The sequence below is a fragment of the Emydura macquarii genome, unplaced genomic scaffold (assembly GCF_026122565.2).
Source record: "Emydura macquarii macquarii isolate MOO-44397 ecotype Brisbane River unplaced genomic scaffold, CSIRO-AGI_Emac_v2 contig_3325, whole genome shotgun sequence".
NCBI lineage: Eukaryota > Metazoa > Chordata > Testudines > Chelidae > Emydura > Emydura macquarii.
This window is the reverse complement of record NW_027133462.1, coordinates 42842-67261: the sequence shown is the minus strand read 5'-3', so window position 1 is coordinate 67261 and position 24420 is coordinate 42842. Positions and strand designations below refer to the sequence as shown.

At 55.5% G+C, this 24420-nt stretch overlaps 1 protein-coding gene across 1 annotated transcript; it reads left to right on the top strand.

The window, feature by feature from the left end:
- Positions 1-17571: 17571 nt before the first annotated feature.
- Positions 17572-23289, top strand: LOC137143416 (mast cell protease 1A-like). The gene is made up of 5 exons (XM_067533178.1): positions 17572-17647; positions 21326-21473; positions 22217-22352; positions 22527-22778; positions 23146-23289. The coding sequence occupies exons 1-5, from the start codon at positions 17572-17574 to the stop codon at positions 23287-23289; spliced, it is 756 nt and encodes a 251-aa protein (XP_067389279.1).
- The last annotated feature ends 1131 nt before the right edge of the window (positions 23290-24420 follow it).

Sequence of the window (24420 nt, the reverse complement as noted above, 5' to 3'; positions counted from 1 at the left end):
GCAGCGAGCAGAGGACAGGGCCCAGAAGCCACAGAGCCCCCTAAGAAATTCTCCCAGAGGGTTGGGGAGCTCAGAACCCAGCAGCCGGTGGGGACTGACAGTACCCAGGGGACAGCCCAGATACCAAGGTGACAACAAGAGAACCCCCCATTCTCTCCTGGGGGTGTCCTCCAAGTCCCCATGAGTGGCATCTTCATGGCTCATATGAGGATGTGTTAGGCTCTTCCCGCGCCCATAGCCACAGGCACATGGTACGGGAGAAAGGATGGGCCCCGAACATCTGCGGATGCTCAGTAAAATAGTAAAAATACTCTGCTCTGAAGCCCCTCAGGGGTTCCACACAGGCACGGAGCCAGGTATGGTGAAGCTGGGCCATTAAAGGGGCGTGTCTCATTTAATTCAGTTTCTGCAGAGGGTCGTTGAGCATCAGATACAGCATTTCCCCGGCCGCAGGCCTGTTCCCCACGCTGTGAAGTGCACCCTTTGGGCTTTCTGACCTCAGCCTCTTCCGTTGTCTCCCCCACGGTGGCAGGAGATGCCTGGGAAGGATCAAAGGGCTGGGTTCCCACCTGCAGAGGAGATGAACTGGAGTTGACCACAGGCTCCCGCAGCAACAGGCGGGGAGAGAGCTGAGTGTCAGAAGTTGCAGGGCCCTGGATCCAGTTGTGCACAAGGAGACATGGATCTGGCCCAGCTGTGCCGGGATCCAGGAAGAGAAGGAAGCTCAGCTGTGCAGAGCCAGACCCTTCCCCCAGCACCCACGGAGACATCTCCGGAAAACCACACGGCAGAGAGTTTGACCCTGAGGTTTCCTGTTTCCCCCTTCCACAGCTAGCCGTGTCTATAAACCCCATCACCTGGGGCTGTGTGAGAAGCACCTTCTCCTTCTTTGATCTGGTGCAGATGCTGCTGCTATTGGTACTGCTGCCTGTGGGCATTCTCCTGCCCCCCCCCCCCCCCGCGCAGGCTTGGACTGGTGAGTGGGCAGGGGGGGCTTCACAGGCAGCAGAGCCTGATGTGGCTCGTGGGAAGCGTGTGGGGCTCCTTCCACAAAACAGCAATCCTCCCCGTCTCTCTGCCAGGGGAGATCATTGGGGGGGGAGGGGGGAAGCCGTGCCTCACTCCAGACCCTACATGCTCCTTTTGAAGATAGGGAGAGGAGGGAAATGTGGCGGGTTCCTCATCCGGGAGGACATGGTGATGACAGCAGCTCATTGTAACCACAGCCAGGAGTAAGAAACGTGTCATCTGCATCCACAGTATTGGCCCGTCTGCAGCACCTGCTCCCTTTCTACTTCACAGCAGCATCACCGCGCTGCTGGGCGCCCACAACGTTGCAATAGATGAATGCGGCAGGCAGGAGATCCAGGTACGTCAACGAATCCCCCACCCAGACTACAATGATGAGACGTTTGCAAATGACATCATGCTGCTGCAGGTACCAACCCCTTTGCATCACCCCGCCCCCCAGTGACCTCACACGGCTGCAGGTACCGCCCTCATCCGCTCACCCCACCCCCACACATTACACTGGGGAAGGCACCGCCCCCATCCCATCCTCCCTCCCCCAGTGACATCACACTGTTGCTGGTACCGCCCCAATCCCATGACTCTGCCCCCAGTGACCTCACACTGCTGCAGATACCGCCCCCATCCCTGTGCCCCGCCTCCTGTGACCTCACACTCCCAAGACAGTTATCTCACTGGAACTTTTTTTTGTCTCCTGGCAATCTCGTGGCAGCTGGCCCGGAAATCACAGTGGGATGAGTGCGTGACAGCTATCTCCCTGCCAACGCGTGGGGACAGAGGGAAGCCAACAGTACAGTGTAGTGCGGCTGGGTGGGGTCTGATCAGCATGGAAATGCGCACCAGCACCCTCCACAGGGTGAACCTGACGGTGACGGAGGACCGTGTGTGCAGGAAGAAATACGGCCCTCAACGATGCTGTGTGTGGGCAGCCGCCAGAAGATGAAAACAGCATTGAAGGTAAATTTCCTATTACCTTTGTGGTTAGCTCTTCTCAGCTATTCATAGCCGTGAAGATCACTTCATGGTGATGGCTGCCCTCTGATGTAGTGGTCCCCACCCAGGCACGCGGGGTGCAGTTTGTGGATCTTGATGTTGCTCCCTTTTCCCAGGAAATCGCTCGCCTGCAGGTAGCAGCCCAGGTCGGAGCAGACGATGAAGCTTCCTCTGTCATTGTGGAAGACGTCGGTGCCGCAGGAGTCCTTCCAAGGGACCAGTGACCCAGTGGCTGGCGTGAAGCCCTGGGGTGGGGACAAAGGGGAAGGGACGTGAGGGGAGGAGTTGAGAAGAGGATCAAGGCAGCTTGAGAAGACCACGTGGGGTTGGACGGGGGCACATCAGGGGACTTCTCTGTTTCTATCCTGGGCAAAATGTTGCAGCGATCCCAGGAGTGAATCCCTCAGGACCACGACGGCTCCTCTCTCAGCCCCATAGACCTACGACTGATACACACCGGCTGGGGTCTGGCCCACTGACACCAATGGAGCTTGTAGTAAGAAGTGAGAGCTTAAGGCCTGTAAAACAGGCTAAGGCCTAAATGGAAAAAGCCGAGTTAACAGAAGTATAAGGGGTCACTCAAGTTAACTGAGACTGGTATAGGAAAGTGCTGATTCTGCAAGGTTGTAAGACTGCCAAAATATTACTAAAATATGTAGTAGGTATAAGAGGTACCAAGATACTAACTCTCTGAAATGACACTTTGATGGGTAGAAATGATACATGGAGTGGCGGTTCCCAAATCAGCCAATCAACGGAAAAAGGTGGTATTAGACTACGTCAGGAGGGTGGCAACTACCTACGTGAAAGGGGGCAGAATGAAAGTGTGTGTAACAGTGTATAAAAGAGGGTGTCAGAGGAAATACCGGTGTCCGGTCTAGGGGATAACGGAAAGTCCCGCCGTCGGGCCTAGACCATTGTAACGCCGCCGATATGAAACTGACCCAGAGATACTCTGTAAGTCATTTCTCATTGTGCCGCATGCAATAAACCTCGCTTGGGCGCCTTCGTTACTCAGCTAATCTGTGGTCGTGTCGACTCATTCAATCGTGAGAGCCGTCTCAGTTCCCTGGCCAGAGCTGGGACAGCATCTACACAGGGACACACGCACGCAGCCTACACTGATAAATACCGGTGACAGCATCTACCAACACACCGAGTACAACAGAGCTAAGGACATTTGACCGTAGCTCCTCTGATCTTTTGTGAATCTTTGATGCTAGAAAACACCCCCAGCTCCAACAGTGCTCAGGCACCTGGGATGGGAATGGGACAAGCCTGGGAGATTTCTGCTGTGACGTTTCCTCAATTCATCCTGGGCCTGCTGCCCTATCTCCAGGGGGTGGGATTGTCCTGAAGGAGGGATGGGCGAGGAATGCCCAGGGTCCTGCCCCTGGGGTTCCTGCCTTGCATGGGATCCCACTTCCCACCTCTGGTCCATTGGACTGGGCCATATCTCCTCTGTCTCACCCTGCAAGTCCGACGGGATGCTCTGCGTGGAAATAAGGAGATGCTGACGTGTAACTCGGTGCCCAGCAAGGAATCCATGAATAGAGCTCACAGAAAAACAATGCGCCAACGTTTGTCCAATCCTGACCTACAGCCCCTAATATCCCAGTTCCCGGCTCAGCCCTGCCCCCCCAGCTGTGGTAGTGTTCCTCTGTCCTGACCCGCAGCCCTCTGCCAGCCCAACATTGGACTCAGGGTTTTCTCCAGAAATTGAAATTAGAGGGGGTGCTCACATTTACAGGGGGAGGTCCCTGATAGTGCAGATGTGCTGCATGTAACTTTTTTTTTTTGGATTTCTAAAACAAAAAACATCCAAAATATTGTAAAATGTATTGTGGCGAGGGAGGCCTATTCTGCCCCTGCGGGTCCTGCGCTTTCTTCAGCTACGCCGGTGGTGTGTGGTTGGGTGGGTGGGAGCAGGGGGGCCAGTCCCACCCTCTACCCCGGGCCCCAACCCAGGGACCCTGCAAGGAATAGCCTCAAACTGTTTAGTCCCTGAGACCTACGACCTTCCCTGGGTCGTCTGTCTGTGGCCCCGATGCTTGTGGTACGCTTCCTGGAACCAGGGAGGAGAGTTGTTCCTCCTTCCTCACCTTGAACCTCTCCATCTCTGTGATCCTCCCCTGTCTGGGGTGAGGTTCCCCCACCTCAACTCCTTCGCCCAACTGCGTGAGTGACCAGGTCCTCCTTCAGGCCTCTGGGCCCACGACCCTCAGCCCCGCCCAGACAGGCTTCTTTCTAGCTCCGGTACCTGGTGTTGTGACAGCAACAGCACCCAGCTGCCTTGCCTTGCCTTGCCTTGCCTTGCCTTGCCTTGCCTTGCCTTGCCTTGCCTTGCCTTGCCTAGCCTACTCCTCTCAACTCCCTTCCAGCTGCCTGAAATGGAGACTTTTAACTGCTGGGGCAAGCTCCTTAACTGGCCTCAGCTGGCCTAATTGCCCTGGAGTAACACCAGCTGAATAACCCAGGGAATAAGGATCTATTGAGCCTGCAACTAATATATATGCCTTCCAGCCCCCTTCTAGAGCTGTTGGGGAGACTGCTGACCCGGGGAGCCCCTAAAATTGCTGCCTTTGCATGAGGGGCCTCTCTATCACCCCCACCAGCTGTAGAGGGGCACCTTTCTCCTGGCTTGCTGTTTTCTCCTGCTGTGGCTGCTGCTTTGAGCACCCCCTCCCTGCTGCCCTCCCCAACCCCCATGCTCGGGGGCACCCCTGCCCTCCCCTCTTTTTGCCCACCCCCCTCCCTGTAGCTGCCCCTGCTGCCTAGGCTCCCCCCTCCCCTTACTGCCCCCCCTCCCTGTAGTTTGTTGCTTGCCTGTTAGTCTGTGTTGGTTTGTTTGCCCTGCCCTTCTTGCTTTGGTCCCCTTTTGGTCTGTTTGTTTGCTCCCTGCCCAGCCCCTGACTTCCTTTGTTTGCTCCCAGCCCAGCCTGGATTCAGGGGTCTGCCCCCCAGGCCTCCCAGCCCTGCCCCTGCCCCACCCACCCCCACCCCCGGCTGCAGCAGCTCTCCTGTTGCCTCTTCCCCTCTGCCCTCCGTGCTCTTGACCCCCAGTGCTCATGGACTCCTTTTAACTGACCCCCCCCTTTTTAGTTGACCCCCCTGCACACTGCACTCCCCTCTATTGGTTTAGCCCCTGCCCCCCCCCCCCCCAGTGCAGCCGGAGGAGCCGGGTTTCCATCTCCGGGCTGGTGAGTGCATCGCCCCTGCACCCCCGCCTGGCTTAGGCCCCCCGTTTTCCTTGGGCTGGTGCCCTCCTCCCCTGCTTTCAGCCTAGCGGGGAGGAGCGGTTGCCACCCCTCCTCTCCCCCACCCTTTCCCCCTCCCCCTCCATTCCCCCTCCCTTTCCTCCTCTGCCCCCTTACCCCCGCCCCTCTGTCCTCGCCCCTTCTCCTCCCAAGATGGTGGGTATGCCAGGGGCCGGGACCCCCTCCCTGGATGCCCTTGCCCTGATGCTCCGTCCCCACCCATGGAGACTGGCCTCCCTGCCCCTACTGGGCCACCCGGTGTCGGTCCCGCAGCCCCGGTGGCAGCCATCTCGAGGGAGGACTCCAGAGGCCCTGTCGCCACCACGGTTACTGCCCCCGCTCCTCCGGGTGGCGCGCCCTCGGCCGGGAAGAAGGGCCGGGGGGGGGGGAAAAAGAGTTGCAGATAGTGTATGGCAAAAGCTTTAAAGAGACTGGGACCCAGGCGTCCGGGACGGCAGTTAATGGGGACCAGATGCCCTACGCAATCAATATTAACAAGGGGTAAGAGACGCAAGCGAATATGGAGATGGAGAGATGGGTGGGGAGAGGTGGAGGTGCCGTAGCCAGAGAGAACCAGCCCTGCCCACCCTGAGAGTCAGAGCACCCAGCTCCTCCAGACTGTCCGCCATGCATAGACCTCACAGCGCAGGTGGGTGTCAATATCCACACGGGACAGGTGGGGAAACTGAGGCACAGGGAGGGACATAACTTGCCCCCAGCAGGCCAAGTCAGAGCCTTTCCACCGGGCTCTTTGGTGCCACCCCATGGCCATTCGCAGGGTGTACACTCGGGGGGGAGACCTGAGCCCTACAGAGGGTTTGCAGGTTCTTCTCCAGGCACGGGAGGAAACTGGAGATCCTTGTGGGTCGTTGGTGGGAGGGACCCGCTGGGATCTGCTGTGAAGACGATGCCCTGGGCTGCCCCGTCGCACAGCACAGCTGCCCTGTCAGGAACCAGCGCCAGGCAGCTATGGACCGTTTCCTCACTGAAGATCTCAAGCTACTTGGTTTAAGAACTGAGGCTGACCATCCATTTGCCTGGCGCTGAGCGGGGTGATTGATCCAGGCCTAGCAGAGCCGGTAGACGCAGGGCCCAGCCGGCCCGGCTGCAGAAGTGTGGAGCAGCCTCCCACCCACCTCCAAGTCCCCACTCAGAGGGACACGGGGCAGTGCGAGGGGCTGGGGTCAATCCAGCTGTCACAGGTAGCGAAACACTCAGGAGTCCAGCCACCAGCAACGGATGCTGCGAAAAAAGCCATTTATTGCATCACAAGCTCCCCAGCGGAGGGAACGCTGCACATTTTCCATTTCCGGGGCTATCTAGGATACAAGCAAAAAGGAACGGGGTACATGGCCTGTCATCTGGAGGAGGAGGTCGCGTAGCAGCAGGCTGACCACGCTCTCGCTGGTGCTGGATTCGTCTCATGGTGTCATTGATCCAGGGCATGAAGGGGGAAATCTGGGTGTACACACCGGGAGGCGCGATGCTGTTCGCGATGCAGTGTGAGACGATGCCCTCGGCCACTCCACCGCACACGAGAGGGCCTCCAGAATCGCCCTGCCCCAGAACAAGCAGGGAGACGGGGGTTCATACCCGGGACTCACGCATTGTTTGGACCAATGTTACACTCGAAAAGGAAATGAACGAACACCGAGACGGGGGATTCATAGAATATAAGACCACAAGAACCATGGTGATTATCTCGTCTCAGCTCCTGTGTAACGCCGGACATGGGACGGCCCCGAACTAATTCCTGACTGCACTAGGGCAAGAACATACAGAATAAAATCCAGCCTTGCTTTAAAAATCCCCAGTGCTGGAGACTTTACTTTTATAGCTGTGGCTGATGGGACTCCGCATCTCCAACTGGGGCAGCTCGTATCTTTAGCTCTGATGGGATGGAGGCGGGGCCTGCAGCAGTGTGAGGTCACAGAGGGCGGGGAGATAGGATCGGGGAGGTACCTGCAGCAGCATGATGTCGTTGTTAACAGTTGTATTGTTGTATTGAGGGTGGGGGATGCGGCGCACTGCGCTGATCACTTCTTCGTTCCCTCCAGGTTTCCTAACGTTGTGAGCTCCCAGTGTGACATTGATCTTGCAGCAAAAGACAAGAACAACACATGGGGCGTTAGGGGCAGGGAGGGGAGCTGGGGAAGGGGCACAGGGACAGTGATATCGGGGGACGGGGCAGCCTGGGGCTCTCAGGCGGAGATCTCATTGTCAGCTCCCGGCCTGAAAACCCTCATCCCACTGCACGCGTGCCGGCTGCCATCCGGCCCCGGGGCTGGGCACTGGCCGGCTGGGGGGGTGGGAATGGGGCACAAGGCACCTTTCCCCTCTAGGGGGCACCGTCTGCAGCACATAGCCCCTTCTCCCTGGCGTTGGGGTCCCAGCCGGTGTCTCCCCCGGCCTCTTGTGCTGTTCCCCTTTGCCTCTTCGCTGCCCGGTATCCTCCCAGCCCCTGGGTCTCAGTTCCCTGCACCCCTGGACTCCCCCTGGCTAGATCCATCCTTTTATTTTCAGATAGGCCATGTAGGGCCTGGAGTGGGGCTGGGCTTCCCATCCCCCGATGATCTCACCTGAGGGGGAACCAAGTTAACATAAAGGGCCCCATCATCTCTCCTCCCACAACCTCAATCCGCACCCTTGGAGATGCTCTCACGGTGGGATCCCTGTGCCTGGATCCCTGCCCAGCTCCCCCCCAGACAGGACGTCCCGTGGGGCTGGAGGGTGAATCTAAAGCTCTGACATTGCAGGGTGGAGACTCGGTGGCAAACGCACCAGGAGTGGGTCAGTGATTGCACAGCCTGAGTTACTGGCGTTGGGTGCCGGGGTCACTCGAACCCCACTGACATCTCCCCTGCTGACATTCCACCTTCTCCATCAACCCACAGTTACAAGCCAGACCTCCTCCAAGGCTGACCCTCCATCTGTTTTCCAACAGCTAATCGGGTTTTCTAGAAAACGAACATTTTCCCAGAATGTGTCCCTTTGCCCCAAACATTGCAGCGTTTTTCTTGGAAAACTGATGATATCCCCGGGTTTTCTGAACCTTTCAGCTGCAAATTTGTTGGTTTTTGGTCACCAATTTTTTTTTAAACTTTTGGTCACTCTAGAGACTGAGAAGGCGTGGCAAGGTATGCAACGGAAACCTGCTGTTTTCCATCCATTTGGCCCTGACGCCTTTGCTACCCATAACCCATTGCTGCTTTTGCTTCTCCGAATGCTACCCACATTGACAAGGTCTATGGCAGCGTTATACGCACACCTGGCTGGCCAGCAAATTTGAACTAAACACGGATCCTCTAAAAACGCAACGGGAGGAGGAACTAGGCCAATTATTTTCTGCTAACTAAGTGGAAAGAAATTTTCGCCAGCTCTCCAGCCTGCTCCTTGGATCTACATTGAAGATTAATTCAGCAGCAAATCACATGGAAGATGTGTTGGACCCGTGTTCAAAACAGGCACTGCTAAGTCAGACAGATATTGGTGCTGAACTCAGCAGGTGGTTACTTAACCCAAATGCTCAGGGAAAGCTCCTAGACTCGTGGGCTTTGGGCGGAACTGAAGGGGAGAGGTCATTGTTTTCCTGTCAAATAAAATTAAACATGTCATTTTCAACCGAATGGGTGTTAATTGGAAGTGCAATCAATCTGAAAGACTTTGGCTAAGCAGATCCTGCATAGAGGTGGGAACTGCTCCCAAATTTCTTAGGTTTCTGGTGCCTTAGCCCCACGGCCGGCGTCCCTGTGTGGGTCACGGATTGGCAGAGGGGTTCCCAAGGAGCCTGTAGGAGCTGGGACACCCAGCACCTTGGGCTGCTGAGAGAGCCCCAGCCGCACTCAGGAGAGACTGTGGGTTACCTGGCATCCCCTTGGCCCAGCAGAACTGGAGGGGAGACCCTCCCTGCTGCCCACAGCTCCCCTCACGGGGCAAGGGCCCCTCTCCCCATGGGCCCCGATCCCCCCCCCACTCACCAGCCTGAGCCGCTGCGAGCAGGAGAAAGGCTGCCGGGAGCAGGACCAGGATCAAGAACTGCATCGTCAGAGCCATCCAGGGATGGGCACGGAGCCTCTGCCTCAGCCCTGGGAGTTATATGGACTGGGAGGAGAGGGCAGGGCCTGGCGACCAAAGGGGTACAGACCCTGCTGCCGTGGATCCCCTGCGCCGGATGGGCCGGGTCCAGACACCCATTGGGAAGTCTCAGGTCACAGCCGCGCCCACACGGGGCAGGGATTTCCTCTCTGCTCTGGTGTGCAAACCTCCCAGCTGAGAATGTGGCTAACACCCCCCTATCTACCCGTGTTAGAAACGCCTCTGGGCTGTTCCACACCTCAATTCCCAGACCCAGAGATTGCAAGGCCAGGAGGGGCCACTGGGACTTTCCAGCCTGATGCTCTGGGCATCCCAGAGCCCAGAACCCACCCAGCGACTCTGGCCTCCAGCCCCACACCGTGGTGACACTGGGGCAGGTGTCTCGAGAGAGACACCCCATCTCCAGGGAAAGTCGCTCTGTGATGGAGGCTTCATGGTGGCCCCAGGTCCGCTGCTACCTCGGCTCTGTGTTCACCTCAGTCCCAGCTGGACCTTTGCTGGCTCCAGCTCACAGCCGTCAGGGCCCGTCTTGCCATGGCCAGCGAGGTTGAAAACCCCTTCCCCACGGAGGGTCCTGCAGATGGGGGCCGAGTCCCCCCTTCGCCTCCCACACCCCCAGGCGGTGGATCTCCATGAAGCTCTCCCCGCTGGGCAGGGTCTCCAGATCTCGGCAGGATTGAACTGGGCCCATGCAAATTAATTGAGGGCTGGAGAAAACGTCTGACAGCGAGAGAGTGAAACCGCACCGTCGGTTCAGCTTCTCCACAAGTCGATGGGGAGGTGCCTGGCGCACGGGAGACAAGGACCGTTGCAGGGAGGCAAAGCCAGGTGCCAGGGGGACCCTTCCATCCAGCAGGGAAAGGCAGAAGAATATCCAATGTGGAGAAGCTGAGGACTGACAAAATCCAGCTGGAAAGGAGGCCCCAGTGTGTGACAGGGAGGGGGCTTCACCAGGGCAAACGACTTCCCAGTGCAGCGGCGTGCTCCATGTCTGGGTGTGTCAGACCCGGCCTGGCTGCCTTGCCGGATGATGCGCTCACCGAACACCAGGGATTGGGCTCGGTGCAGGGGGAGCTGGGCGAGGTTCTCCAGGCTGGGTGACTGGGGAGGGCAGACAGGACGGTCGAATGGACGCTGCTGGCCTGGACACACGTGGATCTAGGAATTCAGGGCAGAACAGACAAAGGGGGGATCCTACCATCCTGCCACCTGTTTGGCCCCTGAAGGCTATTCCTTTCTTGTAACTACAACCTTGTCTACACTCGCGCCAGGGGGCAAAATTTTTGTCACCCAGCAGGGTATTTTTTTCACATCCAGGATTGACACCATTTTTGCTGGCATAAGAGCGAGTGTTGACAACCCCCGAGAAGGCTGCTGTGGTTATTTCAGTAACGCACACCGCAACGCCTCCTAACTCCACATACAATGACAGCAAGGACACTCCATCAGGGTATTAATGTTCAACAGATCCAGACTTTTCCAACGATACCTCAAAAGGTGTACTTTGCACAGAACATGTCATAATTATACGACGGGGGGTGAATATGGGGGGTCCACGATGCCGCTTTGAGGTACAAAGTGTCACACCTCCCACCTCAGTTTACCGCAGGAACGTGAGCCACTGAGTAATGTGGACGCAGGGGGCTGATGGTCTTCATTAGGTTTTGCTCATGCAACTCCCAAGTGCTGCTAAACATGGTAGTGTTACCTGCATGAATTCTTGCCAAGCTCTGGGCACCTTTTAACAGTGTGTGGCTCAGTTTGGTGAGCAGAAAAGTTAGCCAGTGTGCCTGGAAAGCATCTCTTTGTATCGGTGCAGCATTATTTACCCTTCTGCTTTCCCAACTGGTGTGGTAACAATGCAGATACCAGTGTTTTCTAGAGTGTTTCCAGAATTATAGTGTTTTTTATCTTGGCACTTAGCCATCTAAGCCCTGAAGATGAGTGCCTCAGTTTCCCCTTTCAAGGAACAGACCAGGTTTACTCTGGTTTCTCTGCTGTGCTAAGTTTCAAGCCTGTTTATATCTGAGAAGCAGCATTGCAACATGGCTTCTTAACATAGGGTGTGTTCTTATTTACCGCTTCTAGCCTGCCCAAAACCTTCCACCCCCCCCCCCCTCCCGGCACGGCATATATTGCACCATTTCATCAGCACCAAATTCTTTGTCAGAAGGTTTACACTTAGCATGGAACCTTTTATCCTGAGGTTTAACAGAAACACCACATCCTTCATCACAGGAGGCGTTTCCAAGTATATTTTTATCACACCACGCCTGCTGTTAGATACTCTTGTTTGTTCAACACCCATTGTGTCTTCCAACTCCTTCCTGAACCTTTGCATGTGTTCGGTGACTGGTTTTTCTTTCCCTTCATTATGGGAACACTCCATACCAGGCTTACTCTGGTTTCTCTCCTGTGCCACATTTCAAGCCTGTTTATAGCTGAGAAGCAGCACTGCCCCAGAGCTTCAACAATGCAACCATATCTTATGGGCTCTGGTACTCCGGGGTCTGGGGAGGCAAGGATGGAAGGGGATACTGCTCAGTGTCTAGCCCCCTGTTTCCCAACCCCAGAGTTATCCACATGCAAAATATCCACCTCCCGTCTCGGGGCTACCCTGTGAGCTCCTCTCCCAGCACTGAGACCTTGCCTGGCCCCACTCAGCCAGTTCGCTGCTACACGCCTCTGGAATGCCGTGAGGTCCCACCACTTAACACAGCACCCAGTGATTACAGCCGTGAGTGGGGACGTGTCACTGCTAGCGCGGGCTCACCAGTCTGTCAGATCCGAGACGCCGTCCCACTGCAGGTCTAACACTTTGACCGGGTTGTCACTGATTTCAGCTCTATCGCTATACAACAAGACTCTCCCGGTATAGCCCTGCCAATCCGCGGCTCTCCCCTTTATATCTGCAGACCATTTCTTGCAGATCCCCGATGAGACGGTCATGGAGGTCAGGACCTCTGTGACTTCTGGGGCAACTTCCAGCTGGGGGGGTAGGAGGGGCAGCAAACAGCTGATCAGCTGTTAGGCAGGCAGGGCTCATCAGCTGTTTGGGGGGGCAGCAATAGGGGTGCTGGCTCTAAAACAAACTGGTAAATCTAAAACAGGGAGAGGGATCGGATAAAAAGTTTATGCCAGCAGGTGCAGAATGGATGTGGCTGTACATATTTGTATCCATGCAGAGCTCTATTACAACATTGCACAGACAGGCTGGGTCAAAGGAGGGCCTCAATTGCTTAGCCAGAGCCTGGCCCCCCCATATACCTATCATCCTCCCTCCCTCCCTCCCTCTCTCTCTCTCTCTCATCTCCACTGGGTGTTGGCACCCATGTCCCCTGCCTAGCGAGTGCACTTTAGTTGAGGGTGAGTCACTTCATCAGGGTAAGCCCAGCACAGTTCTGCTGCCCTGGATTCACACAGCAAAGAGAACAAACCTTTCGCACCCCTGCCCCCAGCAACCAAATGACCTGTGATCTAACACCAGCTAAAGGCTGCCATTTGGGCAAAGCTGTCCCATCATGCCGAGAACCTAGGCAGGGTGGGTGTGGCCATGCAAACGAGATCAGCTCCTGACATCCTCTTCCCCCAGCACCTCACTAATTGACAGGGGAGAGCTCCTTCAGACCCCGCTTACAGCAGTAACTGTAATGCTGGTTGTGGGTGTTCCCCACCTCACAACATAGTGTAGTAACCCACACAGCAACACTTCCGAACTTCACAAGCAATGGTAACACACACAACACAACAGGGTATTAAAGGTCAAGGCTTATCAAATGACACCTCACCAGGCACACTTTGCACAAAATATGTCATAATTAAATGCAACGGTGAACAGGGGCCTGCCAGGGGACTGCCTTGGGGTGCAGAGTGTCATGGTGGATCAATCCCACCCCTCAGCCACAAAAGTTCACATTTCCGGGAGAGGGACCCAAAGCCAAAGAGTGGAATGACGCTTTGCTAGGGAAACAGCTGGTTTATTTCCCCCGGGGTGACGGACACGAGCCCAACACGCCCTGAAGCGGTGTGCCGCAGTTTCCCCTTCCACACAGCAGACCTGGTTTAGTATGGTCTGTGCCAAATTCAAGCCTGTTTACAGCTGAGAAGCGGCATTGCCAGAGGTTTTCTTAACACAGAGTGTGTTCTTATTTACCGCTCCTAGCATGCCCAAAGATTCCCCCCACAAAATGTACCTATTGCACCTTTCTATAGGATTTACCATCAGCACCAAATTTTTTGTCAGAAGGTTCACCCTTAGCATCGAACCTTTTATCCCGAGGTTTAACAGTACCACATCCCTCATCACAGGGAGGCGTTTCACATATATTGTTTATCACACCTCGCCTTCTGTGTTCCCAGTCTGACAACACAGATCAGTAACCCACACAGCAACACTTCCTAACTTCACAAACAATGATAGCATGTGAAACACAACAGGGTAAGAACAGTCCAGAGATTGAGGCTTTTCAAATGACACCTCACCAGGCGCTCTTTGCACAAAACATGTCAGAATTTTATGGCAGCAGTGAATAGGGGGCTGCCAGGGTGCTACTCTGGGGTGCAGAGTGTCACGGTCAATCGATCCCACCCCTTATCCACCAAACGTCCCATTTCCAGGAGAGGCACCCAGAGCCAAAGAGTGGAATGACGCTTCGCTAGGGAAACAGCTGGTTTATTTCCCAAGGGTTAACGGACTAGATGATCTCCTGAGGTCCCTTCCAACTCTTATCTTCTATGCTTCTATGGTTCCATGCAACACCCAAGTGGTGATAAACATGGTAGCGTTACCCACATAAACTCTTGCCAAGTTCTGGGCACCTTTTAACGGCATGTGGCTCAGTTTGGTGAGTTGAAAAGTTAGTCAGTGTGCCTGGAAAGCATCTCTTAGTATCTTTGCAGCATTGTTAGCTGTTCTGCTTTCCCAACTGGTGTGGTAACAATGCAGATATTAGTGTTTTCTAGAGTGTTTCCAGAGTGATAGAGTTTTCTATCTTGGCATTTAGCCATAAATGCGCTGAAGGGTTTTGCCTCAGTTTCCCCTTCCATGCAGCAGACCAGGTTTACGATGGTTTCTCTGCTGTCCCAAGTTCAAGTCCGTTTAGAGCTGAGAAGCAGTATTGCCACAGGGCTTCTTAACATAGGGTGTGTCCTTATTTACTGCTTCTAGCCTGCCCAAGAACTTCCCCCCAGAACTGCATATATTGCACCATTTCACCAGCACCAAATTCTTATGTTATGCTGCATATAAAAGCCCGTAATGCAAACTGCGCAACAAGACTCAGCCATGAATCTACTTGGATTGTGTGGCCTTCCCCTGCAGCCCGCTTCGCAGAGCGATAGGGTCTCCCTCTGCTGTTTGGAGCATAAGACGTGAATAAAGATAAGTGTAGCTAATTGGTGTGGGCGTGTTTTTATTCCTCACCTGGTATCCAGAACATGCAGGCAGCTGTAATTAGCTGTTCCTGGCATAACAATTAGGAGGCCACATTTGTCACCCTTGGCCTTAAGGCAATGGCCCCCCAACCCCAAGTTAAGCAGCGTGAACCCCTGAGAACAGCCCTGGGAGATAAAGAGGAGCATCGATACCTCCTGGGGTTTGGTTGACAGCCTACCACCCCCATCAGTGGTGGGGAAAGATACTGCTTTAAAAAGCCACCTGGGAACAGATGTGCCACATCTGGTTCTGCTGCCACTCTTCCAAGGGATTCTTTTTGCCCTTCCCCAGCTCTTCCTGACATGGATGGTGGGTGACACTGATCTGTGCCGGTGCTGGGTGGGACAACACACCCCGATCCTCCCTGTGTGCGAGATAGAGACGAGGGTGTGGCTCTGATCTCCCTGCTACCAGCCCTTCGGGACAGTGTATATATGATGCCCAGAGTATCTCTGACCTCCTCCACCACAAACACTTTGTCAGAGCCAGGCACCTCTTCTCTTCCTGCTGCCCCATTGGGTCTATCACCCCACAAAGGGGGCTCAGCCCATTCCTGTCTATGGGGTCCCTGTTCTGTCAGTGTAGGTGTCATCTCCCTGGGGGGATTCACACACACAGAGCAAGAAGCATCACTGGTCCAGCCATTTCTTCATCCTGCCTCGCCCAGGGGCCAGTCCTGGATGCTCCCAGCTAACATCCCAAATGGCCTTGGAGCCAGAGCAGGCAGGTCCAGCACTGACAGGATGGGGAGATGGGTCTAGAATGGCTGTGCAGGGATCTAGATGAAACTAGACTAGATCTATATGGATGTGGCTCAATCTAGAATGGATCCACATGTAAATTACGTGGGTATGGATAGATCTGTTAAATGAATCTAGAATGAATTTAAAGAGAGGTAATGGGGTATTGCTAAATCTGCATTGATCTTGAATGGATTTAGAGTGGTTTTGGAATGGGTCTAGATGGTGGCACATAGGTCTGGATGTATTTGGGTGGATGTGACGAGGTCCCCGGGGTGCAAGGTGGACTGGGATCACCAAGCCCCTCAGCCCAACAACCTGGGCTGCCTCTCACACTGTGATGCTGATGTTAAGCTACAAGCCTTGGATAGGCACTGCACTCACACAGCCAGCCCTGGGCAGGGACATGAATGATCTCCCAGCCACTCATCAATATTTAGGCTCCAGCCAATTGCCCCCATCTCCCCAGCCTTGCACCCCAGGGCTGTACCATCTTGCACTGCTCCAGGCTCCCTGGGCAGTGCAAATTTATTAAAGAGTTTGCCGCTTCCTCAATGGGGAGAGGACATGCAACAGCCTTTCTAATCGGCGCTGAGATTTCCCAGGCTTTTCAATCAAAACACACTGTTTTCGGTAAAAGGTAAAGCAGATTTATGAACTACAGGAAGGGAAGTTTTAGGCGGTTGTAAGTAGCAGGATTAGAGTTCAGTGATGGTTACCTAAGAATCAAAAATAAATTCACTGTCTAATTCTAATTTAAGCAAGCTAAGCAAGATTTGAACCAAGCAGTGTCTCCCCTCAAAGGGGAACCAGCATCCCCTGGGACATCTCTGGTGGAGCCCTGCAGGGATCTATTCTGGACCCGAAGTTATTCAATATCTATATCAGTGATGTGGAAGATCATGAAATATCCATTGCTACTCAAGTTTGCTGATGGCTCAGCGATTCGTGGGTGAGGACATCTCACTTCTATGGCGCTATCTAGGTCACCTGGGCTCAATTATACCTGCACGTGAATCCACCCAAAGCCAAGGTCAGACCTCAAGGGAGAAGGAATGTTGCTGATGCCGGCAGGACGGGGGCTGGATCCTGGAGAGCGGGGATTCTGAAAGGGAGCATGGTGGAAACCAACCCAACATGAGCTCCCAGCGCGATGATGGAGCTAAGCGAGCAGATGCCATTCTTGGGTGTATAAATTGCGAGATATCAACTAGGAGCAAGGAGGTGGGGTCACCTTTGCGTTAAGGCCTCAGTGGGACCAGGACCAGAGACCCGTGTCCAGCTCTGGTTTGCTTACACCTGCAGCAGGATGTTGGCAGATTGTAAACAGCTACAAGGATGAGTTCAGATCTGGAGACCCTACCTGGTGGAACGAACTCCACTGAGATACAACGCCTGGGGGTGTGGGAGTCAAAGAGGGGACTTGGCCCCCAACTGCAGGAGCCTCCGTGTGGAGGGGGTTTTCTGAGAGCAGGGGCTTTTCAACCTCGCTGGCCCCGGCTGGACGGGACCCAACGGCTGGGAGCTGGAGCCAGCAAAGGTCCAGCTGGGACTGAAATGAACTCAGAACTGGGCAGCAGCTGATCTGGGGCCACCACAGAGCCTCTTTCCCTGGAGATGGGGCGTCTCTCTCCAACACCTACCCCAGCGTCACCACAGTATGGGGCTTCAGGCCAGAGTCGGTGGCTGGGTTCTGGGCTCTGGGGTGCCCAGGGGGTCAGGCTGGAAAGACCCATTGGACCCTCCTGGGCTTGCAATCTCTGGGTCTGGGAATCGAGGTGCAGAACAGCCCAGGGGCATTACTAACATTGGTCGTTTGGAGGGGGGGTGTTAGCCACATTCTCAGCTAGGTGGTTTGTGCACCAGAGCAGAGAGGAAATCCCTGCCCCGTGTGGGTGCGGCTGTGACCTGAGGCTTCCCAATGGGCGTCTGTACCCGGCCCATCCGGTCACCAGGCCCAGCCCTTCCCTCTCAGTCCATATAAGTCCCAGGGCTGAGGCAGAGGCTCCGTGCCCGTCCCTGGATGGCTCTGATGATGCAGCTCTTGATCCTCGTCCTGCTCCCGGCGGCCTTTCTCCTGCCCCCAGCGGCTTGGGCTGGTGAGTGTGGGGAGGATTGGGGTCCATGGGGAGAGGGGCCCTTGCCCCATAAGGGGAGATGTGGGCAGCAGTGAGGGTCTGCCCCCCGATCCTGCTGGGCCAAGGGGACACTAGGTAACCCGCAGCCTCTCCTGAGTGTGGCTGGGGCTCTCACAGCAGCCCAAGGGTCTGGGTGTCCCAACTCCCGCAGACTCCTTGGGAACCCCTCTTCCAATCCGTGCCCCACACAGGGACACCGGCCATCAGGCTAAGGTGCCAGGCTGGGACCCAAGAAATCTGGGAGCAGTTCCCACCTCTGTGCAGGATCTCTGTGGACAGGGATTTGCATAGATCACTGATGGGCCCCCAGTCGTCTTAGGCAGTTCTAGGAACAATCTCCCGGGACCTCACTTTCCCCATCGCTGCAATGGGAAGAACAATTCTTCCTGTCTCTGTTTGAACCAGACACCCTTTGGGGCAGGGATTGTGGGGAAGTGTAAGGCCTGGTACAATGAGGGGAAGGGACCCTGATCTCGGTCAGGGTCTGTGCAGCTCCTGGCACCGGGGGGGCTGATCTCGGTCTAGGCGCTACCCTAACGCAGAGACCAACCATGTGTTAAAGGTTGGATTTTCCAACATACCCACCCACCCGCGTGGAGACTAGTTCACAGCTGATCACTAAAGGTTCCCCCCCCCCCCCGGGAAACCCCCCAACATATTTCCTTTTACAGTGACCAAAACCTGAAAAGTCTCACCTAAAAATACCCAAACTTGATGGAGGGCTGGGGGGAGGGGGGGGGGAGAGGGAGAAGCTGTTTTGCTGCAGTAATTCAGTCAAGTTCGAGACGAGGCTTTGGGAGAAAAATGCCAATAGTAAAAAAAATATAATTTTCCATTACACCAAAACTTTAGCGGGTCGGGCTTGAAGCTGCCCTGGCTGGTCACCGGGAGATGACAGGGAAGGAGAAGCACCCACAAAAGCAGCCTACTGAGGGCTGACTGGACTAATCAGAGAACCCTAGAAAATGGAGGTTGGAAGGGACCTCAGGAGGTATCTAGTCCAACCCCTGCTCAAAGCAGGACCAACCCCAACTAAATCATCCCAGCCAGGCTTTGTCAAGCTGGGACTTAAAAACCTCTCAGGATGGAGATTCCACCACCTCCCTAGGTAACCCATTCCAGTGCTTCACCACCCGCCTAGTGGAAAAAGTTTCCTAATATCCAACCTAGACCTCCTCCACTGCAATTTGAGACCATTGCTCCTTGTTCTGTCACCTACCACCACTGAGAACAGCCCAGCTCCATCCTCCCTGGAAACCCCTGCAGGTGGTTAAAGGTTGTTATCAAATCCCCCCTCATTCTTCTCTTCTAAATACTGAACAAGCCTAGTTCCCTCAGCCTCTCCTCATGTGCTCCAGCCCTTTCATCATTTTCCTTGCCCTCCGCAATGAGGTTCAAAAAGGACAAGGGCAGAATTCTGCACTTAGGATGGAAGAATCCCATGCACAGCTACAGACTGGGGACTGACGAGCTAGGCAGTAGTTTGGTAGAAAAGGACCTGGGGGTCACAGTGGACAAGAGGCTGGATATGAGTCAGCAGTGTACCCTTATGGCCAAGAAGGCCATATTGGGCTGCATTAGTAGGAGCATTGCCAGCAGATGTAGGGAAGTGATTATTCCCCTCTATTTGGCACTGGTGAGGCCACAACTGGAGTATTGTGTCCAGTTTTGTGCTCCCCACCACAGGAAGGATGTGGACAAATTGGAGAGAGTCCAGCAGAGGGCAACAAAAAGGAGTAGTGGACTGGAGCACATGATTTATGAGGAGAGGCTGAGGGAACTGGGCTTGTTCAGTCTGCAGAAGGGACTCGCTGCTCTGAGATGCGAGCTGGGAAGGAAGTGGGGAGCCGAGGCGAGCCAGCTGGTGATTCAGCGCCGGCTGCTCTCCCCCAGATGAGCAGCTGGGACGGAGAAGCTGGGCGAGATGCAGGGAACCCCAGAGCCAGATATGCTGGGTTACTGGTCCTACTCCCAGATGTTCTGGGGGAGGAGACGCCCCGTCTACGAGGGTCTTTCCCCCGTGGGCTCCTGCCTCTGGAGGGAGGCTGTTTTCCAGTCACCGGCTCCCTCCCTCCTGCCCCCGATGTGCCAGCAGCCAGAGGCTGATGTTTCGCAGGGACCCTGCATGAACCCACAGCATACATGACTTGGGGTTTGCCAGTGGCTCTATAAATCCTCCAGGGTGGAGGCACAAGGGATTTAGTTTTTCCAAGAAGGTGATGATGTTGATCCTCATCCTGCTGCCTGTGGCCTTTTTCTGCCCCCCTGGGATTGGGGCTGGGGCTGGTGAGTGACAGGGAATCGGGATCTCTCTGTGCTCTTTGAGAATCCCGGCTCCTCCCCAGTGTCAGATGCATCTGCCAGGGTGATCACTGCCTCAAAAAACTCAGCTACTGAAGGGTTTGGAGGTGGGGGTGAGGGAGCCCAGGTGGCCGAGCTGGTACCGAGATAAATCCCCTGCGAGACAGAAAGAGAGACTGAGAACAGGAGAGAGACACAGGGGATCTTAAGTGGGCACCAGGAGCCAGGACTCCTGGGTTCTATTCCCAGCTCTGCGAGGGGATTGGGGTGTAATGGTCAGAGAAGGGGGGCTGGGAGCCAGGACTCCTATATTCTACCTCCTTCTTCATTTGTTTGAAAGTTTTAAACTGAAGCTCTTTAGGGAAGGGAATTGCTGCAACATGCATGGAGAGGGGTTCCCATATTGGTTGGGGTCTGTGCCATGCCCAGTTTATCCCCATTCGGTCGTGTGCCAGCCCTGTCCTTCAGCTTCACTACTTCTTCCCTGCCCTGCTCTCCCCTCCACCCCGCTGTCCTTATGCCAAATGTCGAGTTTTGGTTTCATCCACCTGGACTGAGACTCGTTCTGAGTTGGTCTGAAAAGTTTTTCCGTGAGATGTTTTATTAATTTTTATTAATTTTTTAAAAGACATCTGGAGAGAGTGAGAAAAACAAACATAACACAATATACATGAACCTTTCATACTATATAAACTTCCTGTAAATATTAAGCATTTGCTACCTCACCTTAGCTAGGCTTGAAACATTTAGTAATCTGTAATATGAATGGTTAGAATATCAATCCCTTCTTGTATTCCACAATTTACAACCAAAGTTAAAAAAAAACATATTGGCGACGAAGCGCAACAAACTTGCAGCTGAAAGGTTCAGAAAACCGGGGGATATCATCAGTTTTCCAAGAAAAACGCTGCAATGTTTGGGGCGAGGAGACACAATCTGGGGAAATGTTCATTTTCTAGAAAACCCGATTAGTGGTTGGAAAACAGATGAAGGGTCAGCCTTGGAGGAGGCCTGGCCTGTAACTGTGGGTTGACGGAGAAGGTGGAATGTCAGCAGGAGAGATGGAGGTGACCCCGGCACCCAACGCAGGTAACTCAAGGCCATGCGATCACTGACCCACTCCTGGTGCGTTTGACACCGAGTCTCCTCCCAGTGATGTCAGAGCTTAAGATTCACCTCCCGGGACCCCGGGGCATCCTGTCTGGTGGGGAGGGGTCCAGGCACAAGGATCCCCTAGGGAGAGCATCACCGGGGTTCATGAGTTGAGGTTGTGGGATGGGCAGCTCAGTCCCAGCCTGTCCCGGAGAGACGATGGGGCCCTTTATGTTAACCCCCCAGGTGAGATCATCGGGGGACAGGAAGCCCGGCCCCACTCCAGGCCCCACATGGCCTACCTGGAAATACAACGTGGACAAAATAGCTTCCACTGTGGAGGGTTCCTGGTGTCGGAGAACTTCGTGCTGACGGCCGCTCACTGCAATGGAGAGTAAGCGTCTCTGCATGGGGGGCAGGTCGGGCGTTAGCGGGCGATGGGGTGGCCAGGAGTTCTGGCATCGTCGTAGGTCACAGGGAAGGAGAACATCTGGGCTGGGGGAGCTGGGCACAGACCCCGTCTGGATCTAGCGGGGGGGGGGGGGTCCCTGTGGTGCAGGGAGCTGAGACCCAGGCGCTGGGAGGACACCGGGCAGCAAAGGCGCTCAGGGGAACAGCACAGGGGGCCGGGGCAGACACCAACTGGGACCCCAATGAGTTGGGGCAGGGTTGCCAACATCACCGCAGATCCTGTGTACCCTGGCGTGGCCCTCCCCACCCTGTGGCGTGACGTGGTCAGGGCACACTGAGGACAGTCCTCCGCGGTTGACAGTCGCACCGGGACCTGTCCCCCTTCTGGCCCCTGTACCACATCCTGCCGTGATGTGGGAGGGGCAGGGAGCCCCAGGATGTGGCGAGAGCCGGTGGAAATGCAGCTGATGGGCGACGGTCCCCTCCCGACAGCCAACCAGAGGGAGGGCGAGGGGGACCTGTCATCCCAGGCCAGCTGACTGAATCTGCCATTCCCACCCCCTCAGCCAGCAGTGGGGTGAGGGTTTTCAGGCCGGAAGCTGAGTCCGAGATCTCGGCCTGAGAGCCCCAGACTGCCCCATCCCCCCATATCACTGTCCCTGCGCCCCTCCCCCAGCCCCGCTCCTTTGCCCCTAATGCCCCACGCGTTGTTCTTGGCTTTTGCAGCAAGATCAAAGTCACACTGGGAGCTCACAACATTAGGAGACGTGAAGCGAGCCAAGTAGTGATCAGAGCAGTACGCCACATCCCCCACCCGCAATACAACAATAGGACTAAAAACAACGACATCATGCTGCTAAAGGTACCTCCCTGATCCCATCCCTCCACCCCCTGTGACCTCACAGTGCTGCAGGTACTGTCCCAACCCATCCCCCGACCCCTGTGACATCATGGCTCTGCCTTTCTCTGGGGTGGGGTGTTTGTCTCTGGGTCCTTGAGAGTGATCCTCATTTTGTTCATTGTTCCTGGGTCGCAGCTGGACAGGAAAGTGACTCTGAACAATTACGTGAAAACCATCTCCTTGCCCGCCACCAACAAGACAATAAAACCAGGGGACGTCTGCAACGTTGCTGGCTGGGGCCGGATAGGGTGCACATCGACCACGGACAGGCTGCAGGAGGTGGATGTGGAGGTGCTGGAGAATGAGGAGTGCCAGACATATTCCCTCTATAACCCCACCACGATGCTGTGTGCCGGGGATCCAAAGAAGGGCAAAGACTCTGCACAGGTGAATCTCCCCCTGGCTTCCAGCACCCTCGATAAATCGTGACGATCAGTGAGGCTGCGGGAGTTGCAGTCAGGCCTACAAGCAGCGATTGGGGGCTCAGGTCCCACTGCGCTAGGTGCTGTACAAATGAATGGGAAAATAGCTGTTCTTCTCCCAGGGAAGGCAAAGACCATCTCTGGGGGTGGAGGGGGACTGGGGCGCACAGACCAGCTGACCCATGGGGGGGTCCCCAGCAGAGTAGTGGGGACATTGGGGGAGTGACACTAAGACCAGCTGCACCAGGGGTGGGGGGTGTCAATGAGCTGGTCTGGCCCTGGGAAACGACTCATGGAGCTGTTCTCCATCTGTGGCTTGTTCTATTTCGCAGGGCGACTCTGGGGGCCCCCTGGTGTGCAAGGGAAAACCCCAGGGCATCGTATCCTGGGGACCCTGCCACCCCCCCGGGGTGTACACAAGAGTCTCCACCTTCATCACCTGGATTCAGAAAACGATGAAGAACCTGCAACCCTGATCCCCGCCGGGAATCGCTGCAGGGGTCGGAGCTACGACGCTTCTGTCCTTTGGCAAGGCCCAGCCGTGGGGCCTGCTTTGCAGGGGGGCTGAGCCCCACCAGACTGAGCCCTCCCAGCTATCGCTTCGCTCAGGCAGCGCCCAACCCATGAGCCTCAACGCAGGGAGCCTAGGGCAGTAAGGAGCTGGGTTCAAGACTGGCTCCTGTCAGCTCCTCTGGAAATCTCGGCCCTCAGCCTGTCTTTTCACTAGGGAAGCAGCTGGTTTATTTCTCCCGGGGTGACGGACACGAGCCCAGCGCTGGGGAAGACACGGGGGTTTGTAGCTCTCCCCGTGTCAGCCGGTCGAGGGGCTGTTCATGGGAGATCCTTGTCCGTCCCTGCCCTGCTAACTCATGTGAAAACCCCGTCCTCACCGGGCCTGTCCCACGGGTTAGTCACCCCGGGGTGGTCGCGTCCCGCTGCAAACACCCTGTCCCAGCTCCGGCCAGGCCAGCGGGCATTCGCTGGTGGGAAGGGAACTCCGCGAAGGCTGCACTGAGGGCAGATCAATCGAGGGCACTGATCTTCTCCGTCCCACCTCCCCTTCCCCGCACTGCTGAGCAGCCTGGTGCATCTCGCTCACTGCTTTGGAGCCAGCAATGAATAAAAATGAAGTTAAAAAAAAACGAGAGATTCCGGGAATGAGCGACCGACCCGAGCCATGAATCCAGCGCAGCCGCTGAATCCGCCGGGCGCGGGGGAATCGGCTCCACAGACAAAGGCTGGGCTGGTGCGTAATGCACTAGGCTGGGCCCTGGGAACGGGGAGCTGGGGGTGGCAGCGGGGAATGAACCCACGCCGTGCTGGAGGGTTCCCCGCTGGCCAGGGCTGAGCTGCAAAGGGAACCGCAAGGAGAAAAGCTGCCTGGGCAAGTGGCTGGTCGTACCCCAGAGGTTCAACTTCCGAGACAAAAGGGGAACAGGTTGGAAACTGTTCTAGTGACAAATAATCGATTGGCCTCTTCCCATCTCCCATCCCCCCATCTATTTGTCTGTCTGTCTATCGGCCCCACTTCCCCTGGCGAAAGAGCCTGGCGTGCCCTATAAAAGATACCACTTCCCACAGCTTAGCTCTCTGTGGATCTGTAAAGC